This window comes from Salmo trutta, chromosome 11, assembly GCF_901001165.1.
Source record: "Salmo trutta chromosome 11, fSalTru1.1, whole genome shotgun sequence".
Classification (NCBI taxonomy): domain Eukaryota; kingdom Metazoa; phylum Chordata; class Actinopteri; order Salmoniformes; family Salmonidae; genus Salmo; species Salmo trutta.
The window spans coordinates 9,466,331-9,485,545 of record NC_042967.1 but is presented as its reverse complement, the minus strand read 5'-3'; the positions used below and the strand labels follow the sequence as shown (position 1 = coordinate 9,485,545).

Genomic DNA, 19,215 nt, shown 5'->3' with positions numbered 1-19,215 from the left:
GCTGACAGGTGTATACAATTAAGCACACAGCCATGCAATCTCAACAGGAAAACATTGGCAGTAGAATGGCCCGTACTGAAGAGCTCAGTGACTTTCAACGTGGCACCGTCAAAGGATACCACCTTTCCAACAAGTCAGTTCGTAAAATGTCTGCCCTACTAGAGCTGCTGCAGTCAACTGTAAGTGCTGTTATTGTGAAGTGGAAACCTCTAGGAGCAACAATGGCTCAGCCGCAAAGTGGTAGGCCACACAAGCTCACAGAACTGGACCGCCAAGTGCTGTAGTGCGTAATAATTGTCTGTCCTCGGTTGCAACACTCACTACCAAGTTCCAAACTGCCTCTGGAAGCAGCGTCGGCACAATAACTGTTTGTCGGGAGCTTCATGAAATGGGTTTCCATGGCTGAGTAGCTGCACACAAGCCTAAGATCGCAATGCCAAGTGTCGGCTGGAGTGGTGTAAAGCTCACCACCATTGGACTCTGGAGCAGTGGAAATGCGTTCTCTGGAGTGATGAATCACACTTCACCATCTGGCAGTCCAATGGACAAATCTGGGTTTGGCGGATGCCAGCAGAACGCTACCTGCCCAAATGCATAGTGCCAACTGTAAAGTTTGGTGGTAGAGGAGTAATAATGGTCTGGGGCTGTTTATCATGGTTTGGGCTAGGCCCCTGAGTTCCGGTGAAGGGAAATCTTAATGCTACAGCATACAATGTGACAATCTAGATTATTCTACACTTCCAACTTTGTGGCAACAGTTTGGGGAAGGCCCTTTCCTGATTCAGCATGACAATGACAATGCCCCTGTGCACAAAGTGTGGTCCATACAGAAATGGTTTGTCGAGATCGGTGTGGAAGAACTCGACTGGCATGCACAGAGCCCTGACCTCAACCCCATATTACACCTTTGAGATGAACTAGAACGCCAAGCTGCGAGCCAGGCCTAATCGCCCAACATCAGTGCCCGACCTCACTAATGCTCTTGTGCTGCGGGGACTTGCTTCCATTCAGCCAATGTTCCAACATCTAGTGGAACGCCTTCCCAGAAGATTGGAGGCAGCAAAGGGGGGACCAACTTCATATTAATGCCCATGATTTTGGAACGAGATGTTCGACAAGCAGGTGTCCACATAGTTTTGGCCATGTAGTGTATATCTATGATCATATGTAATCCATTCGTGCTTTTTATATAAATCACGTAACTATAGCAATGGTAAACATCAGGCCATAGCAATGGTACAAAAATAAACAGACATGCACACTCCCAAGGCAGGTGCATGTCTAATGGTGCTTAAGTAATACAAACCTATGCTCCTAATGCACGTCTAATGTACCTCACTGGACTTCCCTTAGCCTAATGACCTAGACACATATAGAGTGCACTTATTCTGCTTACTACTCTAAGATGTATAATGAGCACACGTACTGGAAAATTCCCAATACAACGCAAAGGTAAACCCTGCCTGGGGAAATAATGTGATGCTGGGCAGTTCAATTTGTCATATTTTGAGTTACATGGTGTTCACAAATGCTAACGTGGAAATTGTTATTGGTTCCCGTGCACTTCCGTATGAACTGAAGAGAAGGGATCTTATTGGTTGGCGTCATAGCTCAAAGGATTGTGGTTAAATGAAGCATTTATGTGTATTGTTCTTTGAACTACGGTACAGCTTATTATATTACATCAACTCTCCTATGATCAATATCTTTCAAGATGACAGCAGACTAGTTTAGAAAGAACAGTGTGATAGCGAGACAATAACAGAATGACTTTATTCCATCTACATCACCTCAGTAAGTTAAATATTCAACTGTTCTTGCCTCGATCCTTTCTTATGATAATTATTACAATACAGTGCCTTGCATAAGTCTTCACCCACCTTAAACTTCTCCATTTTATTGTGTTACAACCTGGAATTTAAATGGATTTAATTGTAATATGTCAACAATTTATTGAAAATACTCTGTCAAAGTGGAACAAAAATTCTAACATTGTTTGAAGATATATCTTGATTACATAAGTATTCATCCCCTGAGTAAATACTTGTCAGAAACACCTTTGGTAGTGATTGCAGTGTTGAGTCTTCTTGGGTAAGTCTCTTGAGAGCTTTGCACACCTGTAGGCTTTTAAATTCTTCAACCTCTGTCAAGGTGTTGGGGATCATGGCTAGACAGCCATTTTAAGTCTTGCCCTAGATTTTCAAGCAGATTTAAGTCAAAAATGTAACTTGGCCACTCGGGAACATTCACTGTCTTCTTGGTAAGCAACTTCAATGTAGATTTGGCTTTGTGTTGTAGGTTATTGTCCTGCTGAAAGGTGAATTCCTCTGAGTGTCTGGTGTAAAGCACACTGAAGCAGGTTTTCCTCTGGGATTTTGCCTGTGCTTAGCTACATCCTGTTTCTTTTCGTCCTGAAAAATCCCAGTCTTTGCCGATGTCAAGCATACCCATAATGCAGCCGCCAACATGCTTGAAAATAAGGAGGCAGTTACTCAGTGATGTGTTGTATTTCCCCCAAACATAAGGCTTTGCATTTAGGACAACAAGTGTATTCCTTTGCTGTGTTTATTTTGTAGTATTACTTTAGTGCTTTGTTGCTTACAAGATGCATGTTTTGGAATATTTGTATTATTTTCATTCAGTCATTTACTACAGTGTTGATCCATCCTCAATTCTTCCATCTCAGCCATTAAACTCACCCAATGAGTTTTAAAATCACCAATGGCCTCATGGTAACTTCCCTGAGCAGTTGCATTCCTGTCGTGCAGTTCAGTTCAGAAGGATGACTATCTTAGATGTGTCTGGGTGGTTTAATACATCATCAATACATCATTTAATACATCAAGAGATATTCAATATCTGATTTGTTATTGTTACCCATCTACCAATCGCTGCCCTTCTTTACGAGGCTTTCGAAAAGCCCCCTAGTCTTCGTAGTTGAATCTGTGCTTGAAATTCAATACTTGACAATACTTAGATATGTTGTATGTATGGGGGACAGCGGAAGGGTCATTTAAAAATCACGTCAGCCCTATTATTTCACACAGTGATTCCTTGTAACGTATGTGATTTGTCTAGAGAAATTTACTCCTGAACTCATTTAGGCTTGCCTAAACAAAAGGGGGTGAATACTTATGCAATGGTTACTGTATATTTTAGTTTTCCAATTTTTAGATTTAAAAAAAATATCTTCCACTTTGACAGAGTATTTTGATTAAATTGTTGACGAAACAATTACAATTAAATCCATTTTAATTCCAGTTTGTAACAAAATTAGGAAAAGTCTAAAAGGGGGATGAATGTTTAGTTTACCCCTTATAACACTACAAGTTACCACAAAAATATGCAGAACACTTGATTGTATTGTTATATTCTGATTTTAAAATACCAACCCAACAGGGTAGAATGAAGCATAACAGGGTATTTGGTATTTTATTAGGATCCCCCTTAGCTGTTGCAAAAGCAGCAGCTACTCTTCCTGGGGTCAAGATAAAACATGAAATATAATACAGAATGGCATAATACAGAACATCAATAGACAAGAACAGCTCAAGAACAGAACTACATACATTTATAGAAAATGAAAGCAATAGGGTGGAACAAACAGCAATAATGAATACATGATTTAAACAATGAAATATTTGATTTAAGGTCTATACTGAACAAAAATAGTTTCAAAGATTTTACTGTTGCAGTTCATATAAGGAAATCAGTCAATTGAAATAAACTCATTAGGCCCTAATCTATGGATTTCACATGACTGGGAATACCGATATGCATCTGTTGGTCACAGATACCTTAAAATAAGGTAGGGTCGTGGATCAGAAAACCAGTCAGTTTCTGGTGTGACCACCATTTACCTCATGCAGCGCGACACATCTCCTTCGCATAGAGTTGATCAAGCTGTTGATTGTGGCCTGTGGAATGTTGTCCCACTCTATAACGCCTGTGTGAAGTTGCTGGATATTGGCGGGAACTGGAACACGCTGTTGTACATGTTGATCCCGAGCATCCCAAACATGCTCAATGGGTGACTTGTCTGGTGAGTATGCAGGCCATGGAAGAACTGGGGCATTTTCAGGTTCCAAGAATTGTGTACAGATCCTTGCGATGTGGGGCCTTGCATTATTATGCTGAAACATGACGTAAAGGCGGTAGATGAATGGACCACAATTGGCCCGACAGGATCTCATCATGGTATATCTGTGCATTCAAATTGCCATCGATAAAATGCAATTGTGTTCGTTGTCCGCAGCTTATGCCTGCCCATACCATAACCCCACCATTGGGCACTCTGTTCACAACATTGACACACGACGCCATAAACGTGGTCGGCGGTTGTGAGGCCAGTTGGACATACTTCCAAATTCTCAAAAACAACGTTGGAGGCGGCTTATGGTAGAGAAATTAACATTCAATTAACTGGCAACAGCTCTTGTGGTCATTCCTGCAGTCAGCATGCCAATTGCACACTCCCTCAAAACTTGAGACATGTGACATTGTGTTGAGTGACAAAACTGCACATTTCAGAGTGGCCTTTTATTGTCCCCAGCACAAGGTGCAACTGTGTAATGATCACGCTGATTACCTTGACAAAGAAGAAATGCTCACTAAATGGGATGTAAATAAATTTGTGCACAACTTTTTAGCGAAATAAGGTTTTTGTGTGTATGGGACATTTCTGGGATCTTTTATTTCAGCTGATGAAACATGGGACAAACACTTTACATATTGCATTTTATCTTTTTTGTTCAATGAATGAAATGGTTGAAAAAAATTACACCTATAATAATAATAATAATGAATATTGTGCATTAGTTTACTTTCTATTTATTTGATAAAATAAAAAATAAACTTTTTAAAAACATTGTCAACCTGAGTTTGTAAAACATTCCATTACTAATTACAATTATATGTAACTAATTAATAATTGTAATGTTATTAGCAACAAATGTATCTAAATATGCATAAAATATATTATTCAAAGACAAATAAATATTGACATTAGTCATTTATTTGCCATTTTTCAAACAACATTTAACAACCGTTAGGTGCATAATCCTAACAGGGTGGAACCTTAGAGTGGAATCATTTTGCTTTACACCGTTTTTTCCCCCACCAACAAATGATACTTCCTGAACGTGGTGCCATTGTGGGAGGGGGCTGTTTTTTTAAAGGGGAATTCAGTTTTTCCTCTATATTAATTTAGCCACCTCCGCAAAAGATAGGTACATTTAGTTTTTATATTTTTGCAGAGACAAGCTTTTAAATGGATAGTTGTTGGCTCAATGCCTAGAAGTTTACGGGAACAGTTAGCATGTATTTGCGCTAACGCTAGTAGCGATGCATTCCACCCCCAGCTAGGTTTACTGTATCTCTAAAAATAGGTATTTACACAAGCCTGTTTCAAATGACAAGTTAATGAGGGGTATGTGGTTAATTACCCTCTTACCTCAAGACACTTCACATGATAACTATAATATTTCATCTAAATAACAGTTCCAAGACATCCCCTACGTACATTTCAAGTGATACGATTTCTCTCAATTATTAGACACGACTATGTCTGATAAGGCTACTCCTGCAGTGCATACAGGGACACTGCCTCTCCCGTATGGACCTTCAGGTGCACCTTCATATTGTGGTGGTGGGAGAACCTCTTCGCACACTGGGGGCAGCTGTATGGTTTCTCCCCTGTGTGGACCCTCTGGTGCCTTTTCAGGTTGGAGGATCGGGAGAAACTGGCCGGGCACAGGTGGCAGCTGAATGCTTTCTCCCCAGTGTGCATCCTCTGGTGGATCTCCACTTGTTTGGGGAAACTGAAGGCTTTCCCACAGAACGAAGACGGGAAGCGCTTCTCTTTGGCGCTGCCACCTTTACTGATTCCGTCTCTACTACGGTAATGTGTCAATGGGCTTGTGTAGCCATTTAGTGTTGAGGTACTTGCATTGTCTGAGGTTTGGTTTAACATTAGGAGAGTGTGAGGAGGATGAAGGCCAGGGAGTGTCTGTGTTGTCTCAGGGTCCATGTTCCAGTTGATAGATCCTGTAGAAGGCAGGCTGAAGGCAGCATCTGTTAGGGGGTTAACCTGAGGCGTCAGTCTCTCTGAATCACAACTATAGGAGCAGGACGGAGCATCACTAGCCGAGTCTGTGTCTGTTCTCTTCAGCCGCATACGGACACCTCCCAGTCCCCGCAGACCAAATCTACGCCTTGCCCTGGTCTCAGCCAGTCCTGGTCTCAGTTCAGTTGTTGTTTTGTGTTCCACTGTCTGTTTCTGGTTGTTATTAACAGTGTTGCTCCCCAGCCCAGAGTTGAGGACACTGTCCCATCCACTGACCTCCACTATGTCATCTCTAGTCCTGGCCTGCTCAGTGATGTTGTCCCCTGGGCCCTTGGCTGCACCGGTCTGGGAATCCAAGATGTCCGCCCAGTCTCCTCTGTTAGCCTCCAGCCAACCACCTGCAAGAGATTACAAAATACTTTCCAAACATGGCAGATAAAATGTAACGTTATGACTATAACTACTGTTCCCTGAAGGAGGGAAACAAGGTACAACATACTATGGGGAGTCGCACACTGAAATCCGCACCTCGCTGGACACCACGCCTTCCACAGGATTCATTCCTTCAATTTAATATCTCTCAGGGTTTGACAAACTTTTTTAGCCACAGGTAGTACAGATGTTTTACTTGTTCGAAAGCGCAAGTCACTTGGCCCCCCCAGACCAAATCTCCGGTCTCCCATGCCAAACCTGCCCGTACGCTTGGGACAACAGGACTCTGCGCAACGTGCGTTGTCAGGGTCCCCGCCTAAAGGGCAAATGATCTCCCCGAACCAAGGCTACCTGGGCCAACGGAGAGCCACAAGAATCAATGATAAGCCCTCCCAGCGCACCCTCTCCAACGTGGGCTGAATCAGAACCACTGGCGGAAATACATAAAGGAAGGTCAAAAGGCCACTGGTGCGCCAGAGAGTCTTTCCCAACGGGGCACTTGGGTCCCTCGTGCAGAAAAAAAGACGACAATGCGCATTTTCTTGCAATGCGTAAAGATCTATGTCGGCATTGCCGAACCTCTCCCATATCTGGGCAACCACCCAGGGGTGTAGTCTCCACAACTGACGAAGAGGGGCCCCCCTGGATAGCAGATCCACCCAAGTTGAGGTAACCAGGAACATGCATCACCTGAAGTGAGAGCAAATGTGCACTGCTCCACCACAACAGGAAGCGAGCCAAGGTGAGGAGGGGGAGGGTCCGCCCATGCCTGTTGATGTATTAGCTTTACATTTAAGTAATTTAGCACACGCTCTTATCCAGCATGACTTACAAGAGTGAGAGCGCACATTTGTGTACCATTTTCGTACTGGTCCCCCGTGGGAATCGAACCAACAACCCTGGCACTGCAAGCACCATGCTCTACCAACTGAGCCACCATCGTTAGATATGACCAGCACACAGTGGTGTAAAGTACTTCAGTAAAAATACTTGAAAGTACTGCTTAAGTAGTTTTTGGGGGTATCTGTACTGTACTATTAATATTTGTGCCTACTTTTACTTTACTACATTCCAAAAGAAAATAATGTACTTTTTACTCCATACATTTTCCTTGACACCCAAAAGTACAGGAAAATTGTAAAATTCACACTTATGAAGAGAACATCCCTTGTCATCCCTACGGAGTCTGATCTGGCGGACTCACTAAACACAAATACTTAGTTTGTAAATCATGTCGGAGTGTGCCCCTGGCTATCGTTAATTAAAATAAAAAATATAATTCTGCCGTCTGGTTTACTTAATAAGAAATTTGAAATGGTTTATACTTTTGATACTTAAGTATATTTAAAAGCAAATCATTTTATTCAAGTATTTTACTGGGTGACTTTTTTACTTGAGTAATTTTCTATGAAGGTATCTTTACTTTTCCTCAAGTATGACAATTTAGTACTTTTTACACCACTGCCCGCAAATGTCTGACAATCAGAAGTTCCAGGTAATTGATATGCCGGGCTCTCTGTGACACCGTCCATACTCCCTGAATTCATACTCCCCGAATTCCACCCCTGGTGGGCCGCGTCTGTCGTGACCACCTTGCGGGACAACACCTGGCCCATGAGAACCCCTTGCGACAGTAGCCGGGGATCCCTCCACTGGGCCAGCGCCTGAAGGCATGTCGGGGACACCTGAATTGACCGGTTAAGGTGGCGAGATGCATCCAAGCGTGTTGCTAGCACCCAGGACTGGACCAGCCCCAGGGGAATGACCACCATCCATAGAAGCATCATCCCCAGTAGGCGCAGGAAGTGGTGAAAACGTACAGGAAGTGGTGAAAACCGAAATTGGGCCAAGCAGAGCTGGAAACCCGACAACCTCTCCGGGGATAGAAAAGTGCAATTTAAGGAGTCTAACTGGAGACCCAGGAATGGAATGTGCTGAGACGGCTCTTTTTCTGGTATACAATAAAACCTAGAGAATGAACATGGGGCATTAGCCTCGATGTGTGTAACACTGCTTGTTCCTTTGACTGCTATCGGCCAATCGTCCAGATAGGTCAACACACTCAGCCCCTGGCCCCTCATGGAGTACCAAAAAATGACGCTACCTTTTCCGACAACAGCCATTTTTTACATTTTACATTTTTAGTCATTTAGCAGACGCTCTTATCCAGAGCGACTTACAGTAGTGAATGCATACATTTCATACATTTTTTTTTTTTTTTTTTTGGACAGCCTCGAGCCCCTCTCCGCTTCCTGCACCTCGGTCCCAGCCAAGTTGCCGGATTCTTGGAAAGGAAAGTCGCAAAGAATGCTACACGTCTTTCCCGGGAGTTTTCACACAGTATGTGGCAATGCGCACACGGATTGGTTCGCATAGTATAACCGCATGACTGGGGGCATGATCATGACCCTGAACCCGACTTAGCCATTGTCGTCTTGGTCGTTTTCTTAGCCATCTTGCTCATTGCTACAGAAAACTGAAGAATAATTAACTGTTTGGGATTAGGAAACTAACGATACCAAATACAAAACTTCAGCACACAACGTCCAGGGGGGTGAGCACGCTCTGCCACAGTCTCGTTTTCCAGTTGTTTTTTTTAGTAGCGTGAATTGTTCCTGTTCACACCAAGGTGACGAGTGGAATAGTTGACGGAATAAATCCGAGCCTCGCGATTATCACCTGTGGAAGGACGGGGCTTCCAGCGAGGTGTAGATTTCATTGGCCTTGTCAGGCGTGATTGTGGATCCTTCAACCGGTCACGAGAGTGCGACTCCCCATAGTATGTTGTACCGAAGTTGACTGACTGAAGAGGAACTCCTATACATTTTTCTGTCAATTGCCTGGTGAAGTTCATACATTGTGTTTTTGTATGTCTACATAAGTTGTATTCATTTAATTTTATGAATGAAGAAAATTAAGAAAGAATAATATCCAGGCGCATCACTATTACCATTGAAGAGGGCTCTATGCTGACTTTTTTTTACAAGGAGTACGTATAAGTTGACAAATGTAGGCGCACAAAGAAATTTAGGAGCACGATTCAAAATATTTCAGGTAATAAAGCTAGAATCTTTCATTTTTCTAGGCACACTGGTGCTCCTAAATTAAAATTCCAGGTTTCACTAAAAAATATTTAGATGCATATGTGAATAAAATGGTTGCACTGTAGAACCCTGTTGAGGATCTATAGGTTATACGTATTTCTCCCTTACCTTGCTCCCCCATCTTTAGTCCACTCAGCAGATCAAGGCTCTCTGGTTCATCTTCTACTGTCTCCTCTTTGACCAGCAGCAGATCAGGCTTCCCATCCTCCATGTCTACTGACTGTAAGAGATACAGAGTGAGAGGATGTTGGATCAAGAAATCTGATATGAGCACCCTGCTATGGAGAATCTTCTGATTGGGCAATGAGGGACTGCTATGAGTACCATGCAAACATGTTAGTAGATTTTATACTATGCAAACATGTTAGTTAATTTGATACTATACAAACATGTTAGTTAATATGATACTATACAAACATGTTAGTTAATGTGATACTATACAAACATGTTAGTTAATGTGATACTATACAAACATGTTAGTTAATGTGATACTATACAAACATGTTAGTTAATGTGATACTATACAAACATGTTAGTTAATGTGATACTATACAAACATGTTAGTTAATGTGATACTATACAAACATGTTAGTTAATGTGATACTATACAAACATGTTAGTTAATGTGATACTTATACACACGTTATTTAATGTGATAACATGTTATTTAATGTGATAACATGTTAGTTGATGTGATACTATACAAACATGTTAGTTAATGTGATAATATACAAACGTGTTAGTTAATGTGATACTATACAAACGTGTTAGTTAATGTGATACTATACAAACGTGTTAGTTAATGTGATACTATACAAACGTGTTAGTTAATGTGATAATATACAAACGTGTTAGTTAATGTGATACTATACAAACATGTTAGTTAATGTGATAACATGTTAGTTAATGTGATACTATACAAACGTGTTAGTTAATGTGATACTATACAAACACGTTAGTTAATGTGATACTATACAAACATGTTAGTTAATGTGATACTATACAAACATGTTAGTTAATGTGATACTATACACGCATGTTATTTAATGTGATAACATGTTAGTTAATGTGATACTATACAAACATGTTAGTTAATGTGATAACATGTTAGTTAATGTGATACTATACAAACATGTTAGTTAATGTGATAACATGTTAGTTAATGTGATACTATACAAACATGTTAGTTAATGTGATAATATACAAACGTGTTAGTTAATGTGATACTATACAAACATGTTAGTTAATGTGATAACATGTTAGTTAATGTGATACTATACAAACATGTTAGTTAATGTGATACTATACAAACATGTTAGTTAATGTGATACTATACAAACGTGTTAGTTAATGTGATACTATACACACATGTTATTTAATGTGATAACATGTTAGTTAATGTGATACTATACAAACATGTTAGTTAATGTGATTACTTGACACGCTTTAAAAAGGTTTGATAATTCAGGCATGGTCCCACCCTTTTGACAAAATTAATCAAGACCTGGGCCCGTTTCTACAAAGAGTCTTAGTAAGAGTGCTGATCGAGGATCAGAACTACTACTCTGAGAGGCTTTGTGGATATGGACCCTGACCTAATACCATTCAGACAGTAGTTCACAGTAGGCTCACCTCAGTGAGACTGTGTGTGGTCCTGTGCTGCTCAACTGGTTCCTCTCTGGGTTCAGGAGGAGGTGTAGTCTGATTGTCCTCCATGATTATGGTCCCCTCAGGGTTCCTCAGACCCTCCTCCTTCACCAGCAGCACCTCCAGACCCTCCTCCTCCTAGAAAAGAGAGGTGACACAGATTACACAGACATACACTCCCTCGGGTACGTAAACACACACGCACACACAGATAATAAATACACTTTCAACATGGAGTGTTTAACCATCCCCACTACATTTGAGTCCTATACTGTAGTTACAGAATGACTTCATTGTTGTTAAACCCATCATGGTGGACATAAATATGATGTTGTGTGTAAATATGAGTCAGCTATGATAAGTCAAAAGTCATTAGACAAACCTTAAACTATTTTGAAGTGTACAGTAGGTATTTGTTAGTGTGTAGGTAATATTTAGTAGGCCTTAAGTGTGTATTGATTATAAAGCACTCGAGAGTATGCAGTCAATAAAAGTCTTAGAATGAAAAGTCCCATTTTGTGTTTATTAAACAAGTGTTAAATACACCATATGAAAACCATCAACAACAAAAAATCAGGATGAACATGATAAATTGCATTAATTTTCTCATGAAAATCTATTGGGGGGGGGGGAACGTGGACACTGGGTCGCGATCCCTGAGCGCACGTAAAAAGGGAGTTGGTTGCGACATTTGTATTTGTCTCTAAGCTTTCCCTGTAATCTAAGAAATCTCTGCCTTGTAAGTGTCCGTCTCCTAGGTGACCATCTGCATTCCATGTGGGAGAAACGTCACCCTCCACTTTCACAGTCACCTCATCTATGATTATAACCTCCCCTTTCTTATCTAGGCACCCTTTAGAGTATACACTACTACTGTACTGGTTCCAGTCCCCTCTAGACAGATCAGTCTGTGTCTCTAAACCCAAGGGCATGTTGACAGGTTCCATCTCTGTAGTGTAAGAACAAGACAGATCATCACCACCAATGTCTAACGCGTCACCATCACCATCTCCACAGTAATGAACCGTTCTCTGGCTTTGGTGAAACACCGGAAACTACTCTGAGCCGGGAGCAGGAGGACAGCCCAGTGGCCCCAGCCTCTCTGGGTCTGATCTGTGGTCAGATCCTGTATGTAAGAGCCTGTGTGTTACAGTTAAAGTCTCTTGTGTCTGTCTCTCGCCGTTCCACTGACCTCCGTGATGCTGCGTTGGGTCCTGGGCGGCGCTGGGACGGTGGTGGGGTCCTCAGTGGCTTCATGGGGCACTCCAGCCACTCCAGTCTGGATGTTTCTGCTGTGCCGTGGGTCCTCCTCTCCTTCAGACCTCTCCAGCTTCACCCCAGGACCTGCAGTCTCTGCATCTCCAGACTGACACAAGAAGAGAGGAGGTTATTACCGGCACGAGTCTAATTGGATAACAATGTTGTAGGAAAGTCTCACAAACTCCCCTACGGCAGATAAATGAGGGTGTACATGTAAGCAAGTGAATAGCTGAGGGGAGCCTTTCTGAAATAAACTAAACACATTTGTTGGACTGTAATTTTTATGTAATACTATTACACTAACCTCTATCATGATAACGTGCTGGGTTGAGGTTCCACTCCCCTCATCAACAGTGATTGGTTGGTCATCTCTCCATGTATTGTCTCTCGCTGGCTTCACAAAGCTCCTGTAGCCTCCAGTGAGATGTCCTTCACCTGAGAGAGTGATTGGGGGAAAAGAGGTGGTTAGGTTAGCTACTGTCAATGCTCAATGCTATATTGTAAACAAGTGATAATGTCTAGAATTGGCAAGGATGTGAGGTAACACTTCTCATAACTTCTTGATATACTATTTATTGATCAATGTATTAAGTTTCATGCATCAAACTGTTTTTAATTAGTAAATAATAGGACAAGCAGTAAATCAAATATCTGGTTAGAATATGATATTTTGTCTTTATGCAAGATAGCTAAGTAATCCAGGGAACTCTTGCATACTATCAAAAACCGACCAAGACCCAATTCTAGATAACAGAGTTTCCAAGACTTGGTCCTAAGAGATGCACTTTTTTTTTCTTCACCAACACTACAAAGCTGATTTAAATGATCAAAGCTTGATAATTATTTGACTATTTGTATCAGATGTGTAGTGCTAGGGCAACAAAAACAAAACCTGCACCCTTTAGAGTCTGGAGGACCGAGTTTTGGAAATGCTGAGTTAACACATCTAAAGTCACACATGCGCATAGGAGAACGGGCGACAGGCCCCGCAGCCTCCGTCTTCTGCAAAATGTACCTCTTGCCATTCCTCTGTTTCGGTTGAGGATCTTGACACTACTGGGACGACTGGCGAGGACGCGCTCTCGCATTGTCCTTTCTGCGCGCTCCCGTGCCACTTTCAGATCGAGTAGCTGCAGTTTCCTCCGCAATGAGCTGTTTTCTTTCTGGCTTTGAGTTATTTCCAAACGAAACACTGCATAGTCGTCGTCTACGAGTTTACAGATCTCTGCAACGGCTGCATTCGCTAGCACCTCCATGATGGAGGCTATTTGAGTGTGAAAAACCATACAGTTAGCCATTGTTAGCAGCTAGCTAGCATTACCTAGGTAACATCGATCAACCAAGTCCTGTCTCCAACGAGAATTAAACACTACCTGGGAAAAGTATGTGATGCTGTTCATTTAAATGTCACGAGTTCCACGGTTTTAATAAACGTCTTAATAAAAACGCTAACGTGGAAACGGTTCTTAGTCACTGTTCACTTCCGTTTAAACTGAAGAGAAATGATCTTATTGGGTGGCGTCATAGCTCAAAGGGTGTGGTTTGAATAACGGTACTGTCTTTACGTTACGCATCAAATCTCATATGATCAGTGTCTTTCAAGCTGAGAGCAAATTTGTTCAGAAAGAGCAGCGTGTTAGCAAAAATAGAGTAGAAAAGAATAGAATCACCTCAGTAAGGTCAATATTCATCTGTCCGAGTTCTGTTTAGTTGACTGCTTCTATCTCTACAAGTTACCACAAAATATACACAACATTTGGAATTGTTAAATTATGATTTTAAAATACCTACCCAGGTAGCTAGCTAGCACTCACATGGCTAACTTGTGTGCTGTCATGAGGGACGCCCAAGAATATTACTTTTTTCTAAGTATTGAGAACGCTTGGGAGCAGGCAATGTTGAAAAGTAATCTTTAGACATGTAAGTATGCGCCCGCAACCCATATTCTCCGCAAAATGCTCTCATGGTCAACAGAGCTGATCATGGACTGTTGGATATCAGACAAACAGCAGCAATACACAATTGCATATCTATTGTTTTGTAACTAATTACAGAATACAAATCACTGATACACTTCACAATAATTAGTAAAGCCTGAGTCACCTTAGAAGCTTAGACATAAGAGAATGTACATGAAAACAGCATACAATAAGTGTACTGGACAATTTATTGCTGCCCCTGCATTAGCATTATCAACGACAATGTGTTCAGAATTGTATGTATTGATCAGACAATTATTTGATCATTTACAATAGGCCAGCATAGCTGATATATTGAGCAACATGAACACTCATGAGAAATAAAGGTGAAAAATAATGGTGAGATAACTTACAAACAGTGTGCAGGAACCCATTGACTCGTACAAATTGTAACACTCATCTCCTGCTTGAAAAAAACAATACAAAGTAACATGTGATATCACCTAAAAGTGAATAAGTTATGCTTTAGGAAATGCAAACAACTACAGAGATTGATGGGGAGGGGAGGGCAGCGGGAGAGGTGGAGGACCCATGTACCCCGCTTCAATCAAGCAGGCTTCAGTCACCCCCAAGATTGAAGCGGGAGACAAATCCAGCCATGGCCTCCTCCTTGTCAGGCCTCTCACACTGGGCAGATGGGTCCTGGGATGGACAGCTCGCACAGCTTCCCCACATACGGCGCTGGATCAAGGGTGATCTTGTTGAAGAGGAGATCCAGGAGCCTGTCTCCATAGCCTGTAATTTTTTTGAAAAGGGAAATGTTTGTTAAATGGGTAGTGTGAGAGGAAAAATTGCAAGATTATGTTATAATACTTTTATTGCATCAAATGGTTGTTTTATTCGACAGAATATAGTATTCTTAACTATTGTGTGTGTGTGTGTTCTACTGAGGATGGGCCTCTGGGAGATAACACTGACAGGAGATATACAATGTCTTTTGGGTGATGAAACCTAAAGAGCATTCCAGAGCATGAGTTAATGTTTCTGTTCTATACCATACCAGGGAGAGATGGTTCCAGTTTGGAGTCGGAGGAACAGACACTGGTCCATACAATGAAAACTGTTGACACAGCAGATACTGTCTGGTATGTATTATAGGTATCTTTCATACAGATCTTAACCTTGTGACCCATTCTTTATATCTGTTGTTCGTCATGTAGGCTGAAAGGGGTGTATCTTGGCTATAAAAGACCTTTGTACTTTTGTATCGGCGCTCTCAACAGATCATCAGAGATGGTGATTCATCGACCAGCCATTGCTATTGCAAAGCTCTCACTATTAAATATTTAGTTTAAGTATAACTCTGACTTGTGTGATAAGTTTGTCTCTCCTCATTTGATAGTAAAGAAATGAACCACCACAGTAGTGAATTTCATTTACTTTTATTTACTGTTCTGAGTAATGATGCTATTAATTTGTTGATGTTGTGATCTACCCATTCTACAATGTGTTTTCTGGTGTTTTTGGTGTTTGATATAGATATTACTGAGTTGGACCAAGCCATTAAACAAATGCCTATAGGTAAATCTCCTGGACCGGATGGCCTGACTCCTGAATTCTATCCACATTTTTGGCCTGATATTAGAGAGTTATTGCTTTTGGTCTACAAAGAGGGTATTGCTAATGCTATCTTACCTCCTCCTTTGAGACAGGGACTAATAGTTCTTATACCCAAACCAAAGAAGGACACTCTTTACCTGGACAATTGGAGACCAATCCCAATGTTGGCAACTGACTATAAATTACTAGCCAATGTCTATGCCAATAGGCTGAAAAAAGACCTTGATGATATAATCAGTGAAACTCAATCAGCCTTCATTAACATTAAAAATAACATTTAAAAAGTAAATTCTGTTATATTTAGATTTGTTTGGAGGAATAAAACGTATTGTATTCAGAATCACAATTAGTGAAAGGCTATGATCGTGGAGGTTTACAGGCTATTGATTTTGAGTCGTTAGTGGGAGCTTTTAGAATTAAATGGTTGAAATGATGTCTGTCTAATCCTACCTCTAGGTGGTATCATATCCCTAACAGTCTGTTTAATAAACTTGGTGGACTTGAATTCCTAATGAAATGTGATTTTGACCCTCCAAAATTACCTGTGAAATTGTTTAAGTTTCACCAGCAAATGTTATTTTTCTGGAAAATGATATTCAAGCACAATGTTTCCCCCCCAAAAACACTGATTTGGAATATTAGAGTTATTCAAATTAATAGGAAATCCATTTTCAAAGGCCTTTGGTTTGACAAGGGTATTAATTATGTTTGTGATTTGGAAAAACAACACTGGGAAGTTTGAGTTCATTGGTAAATTTCAGGTTTGCAAAGCAATTCCACTTCCTTTACTTGGACTTATTAAGAACACTTTGTTATATTACGAGGTTGTTCTCTCTTTTCCAAGTTTACAAATGAATGACTTGAATATTTTGGATTAAAAATGCAACAATAAGTGGATATGATTGCCAGTTAATTAAGTCATTTTTGGTGATTATAATTCAATATATTGCTATGGAAGTGACCAACCCATGCTATGGTCAAAAGCGACTACCTTTTACCTTAATTGTTCAGTTATCCCAAAAGTTAAAGAAACTCATTTTAAAATATTTTCTTCCATCTACTCTGTTAATGATTTCTTGCACAAAAGAGTCAATTTTGACAAAATGCCTTGTGTTTTTGTTACTCTGATTCAGAATCTATAGAGCATTTATTTTTTTCATGACGCCATTCTAGTAAACTATGGATTGAAATTCATGAATGGTTGTGTATAAAATCTCCAGAATTACCTATGTTTACCTTTGATGATGTTAAATGGCATTATGCTTATCCTTGTAATTCCGATCATAACTATTTTATTAACATTATTATTCTCTTGGACAAATATTATATTCACAAATGTAAATGGGGTGGAAAAATTCCTTATTTTGTAGTTTTTTTCCATTGAACTGTTACAATTTTATAAAACCCTCAAACTTGTGAAACTTAAAAAGTTGGGGAAATTATTAGAAGTCATGTCTCTGAATGTCTGTTAATGTTTCATTGCCTTGTCATATATTAATAATGATGTCCTGAATTATTCTATGGTGTTCTATTATTTCATTTTTCCTATTGTATTCACCGGAATGTCCCTGTATTGATGTGTAATATTGTTATTATTGTTGCAATAAAATAAAAATAAAAAGATTGATAAGTCAACGTACAAGTGTAAGTAAAAATCATTTAGAAATTGCACTAATGCACACGACGGCACAAACACGTCTCGTAAAAAGTAAATATGTTTTTGTTTGGTTAACTTTTGGATATTTTAGAAAGAAAACATTTTCCTTCCTCAGAAGTTCCAGCTGGGCAGGCTAACGTTAGCTAGCTAATTAATTAGCTAGCTATCATATGGTAGGCGTATATTAATAATTATATAGTTAATGAGTAGAAATTGACATGCAATCATAATTGACTGTGGCGCATATAAAGCAGCCACTAGCTACGGTGGCTGAAAACACAATCATCGCGGGATGAACGAGTGACGTTTTTCTAGGCAAGGGCGGTCCATTTAAAAATCCTTCGTCCTCCCTTGCCCTGCAAGCGTATACTCGTCAGACGTCATGACACGTCATCAGAAGTGTCCACTTCATTTGAGGGCTGGGGGGATAGGTTGCGTCTTTTAAGTGTTTGGAATGGAGCTGAGATTTCGGTCTTTGAGGTGTGTTTCCTGACCGATTCCGCATTTGGTTAATGAATGTCCCCCATGAAACACTGTAGATGCAGAATCCTATTTCACGTCCTCAGAATTCCCAGAATGAATCTAACTAAGATAACCAAAAAAATCATTAATTAATTTTGACGTTTTAGTTGCGCAATTTTACATCTAAGGAGCTACTAGGCATGTCTGTCTTACTGTCTGTCTATGCTATTGTATAGAACGCAGCCACTGCAGCTGTAAACCCCATGTTAGTGGGCAAATGGATCTTGTCAAATCAAAACCCAACCTTCATTTACCCGTTGTGATGCCCGGAGCCTGCTGGTTTTCTGTTCCACCTGATAATTAATTGCACACACTTGGTGTCCCAGGTCTAAATTAGTCCCTGATTTAGAGGGTAACAATGAAAAAGCACATTGGAACTGGCTTCGAGGTCCAGACTTGAGTTTGAGGGCCCTATATTATGTTCTGTATATGTACAGTCACCTCCATAATTATTATCACCCTTGATTAAGATTAGCAAAAAATACTACAATTAATAATTCAAATATTGAGCTACAGTGCCTTCATAAAGTATTCACACTCCTTGACTTTTTACAATTTTTTGGCGTTGCAAAGTGGGATTAAAATGGATTTAATCATCATTTTTTGTCAAAGATCTACACAAAATACTTTGTCAAAGTGGAATAAAAATGCTAACTTTTTTAAATAAATGGAAAATAAATAATAATATATCTTGATTAGATAAGTATTCAACCCCCTGAGTCAATACATGGTAGAATCACCTCACAGCCTTGAGTCTTTCTGGGTAAATCTCTAAGAACTTTGCACACCACGATTGTAAAATACTTGCTCATCATTCTTTTTTTAAATTCTTCAAGCTCTATCAAGTTGGTTGTTGATCATTGCTAGATAGCCATTGTCAAGTCTTGCCATAGATTTTCAAGCTGATTTAAGTCAAAACATTTCATGTCTTTTTGGTAAGCAACTCCAGTGTATAGTTGGCCTTGTGATTTAGGTAATTGTCCTGCAGAA

The 19,215-nt window shown here is 40.3% G+C and overlaps 1 protein-coding gene and 1 long non-coding RNA gene across 2 annotated transcripts in view; one reads left to right on the top strand and one right to left on the bottom strand.

The window, feature by feature from the left end:
- The window catches only part of LOC115201841 (uncharacterized), a 107,628-nt gene that overhangs the window by 1,996 nt on the left and 86,417 nt on the right, over positions 1-19,215 (bottom strand). The window contains exons 3-6 of the mRNA XM_029765703.1: positions 12,440-12,613; positions 11,233-11,385; positions 9,709-9,820; positions 6,341-6,462 (exon numbers count right to left, since the gene is read on the bottom strand). Of these exons, the coding sequence (XP_029621563.1) occupies positions 6,341-6,462; positions 9,709-9,820; positions 11,233-11,385; positions 12,440-12,613 (561 nt within the window). The remainder of the gene's footprint in view (positions 1-6,340; positions 6,463-9,708; positions 9,821-11,232; positions 11,386-12,439; positions 12,614-19,215) is intronic.
- Positions 15,151-15,787, top strand: LOC115201972 (uncharacterized). The gene is made up of 2 exons (XR_003879873.1): positions 15,151-15,223; positions 15,490-15,787. It is a non-coding gene; the product is annotated as an uncharacterized LOC115201972 (long non-coding RNA).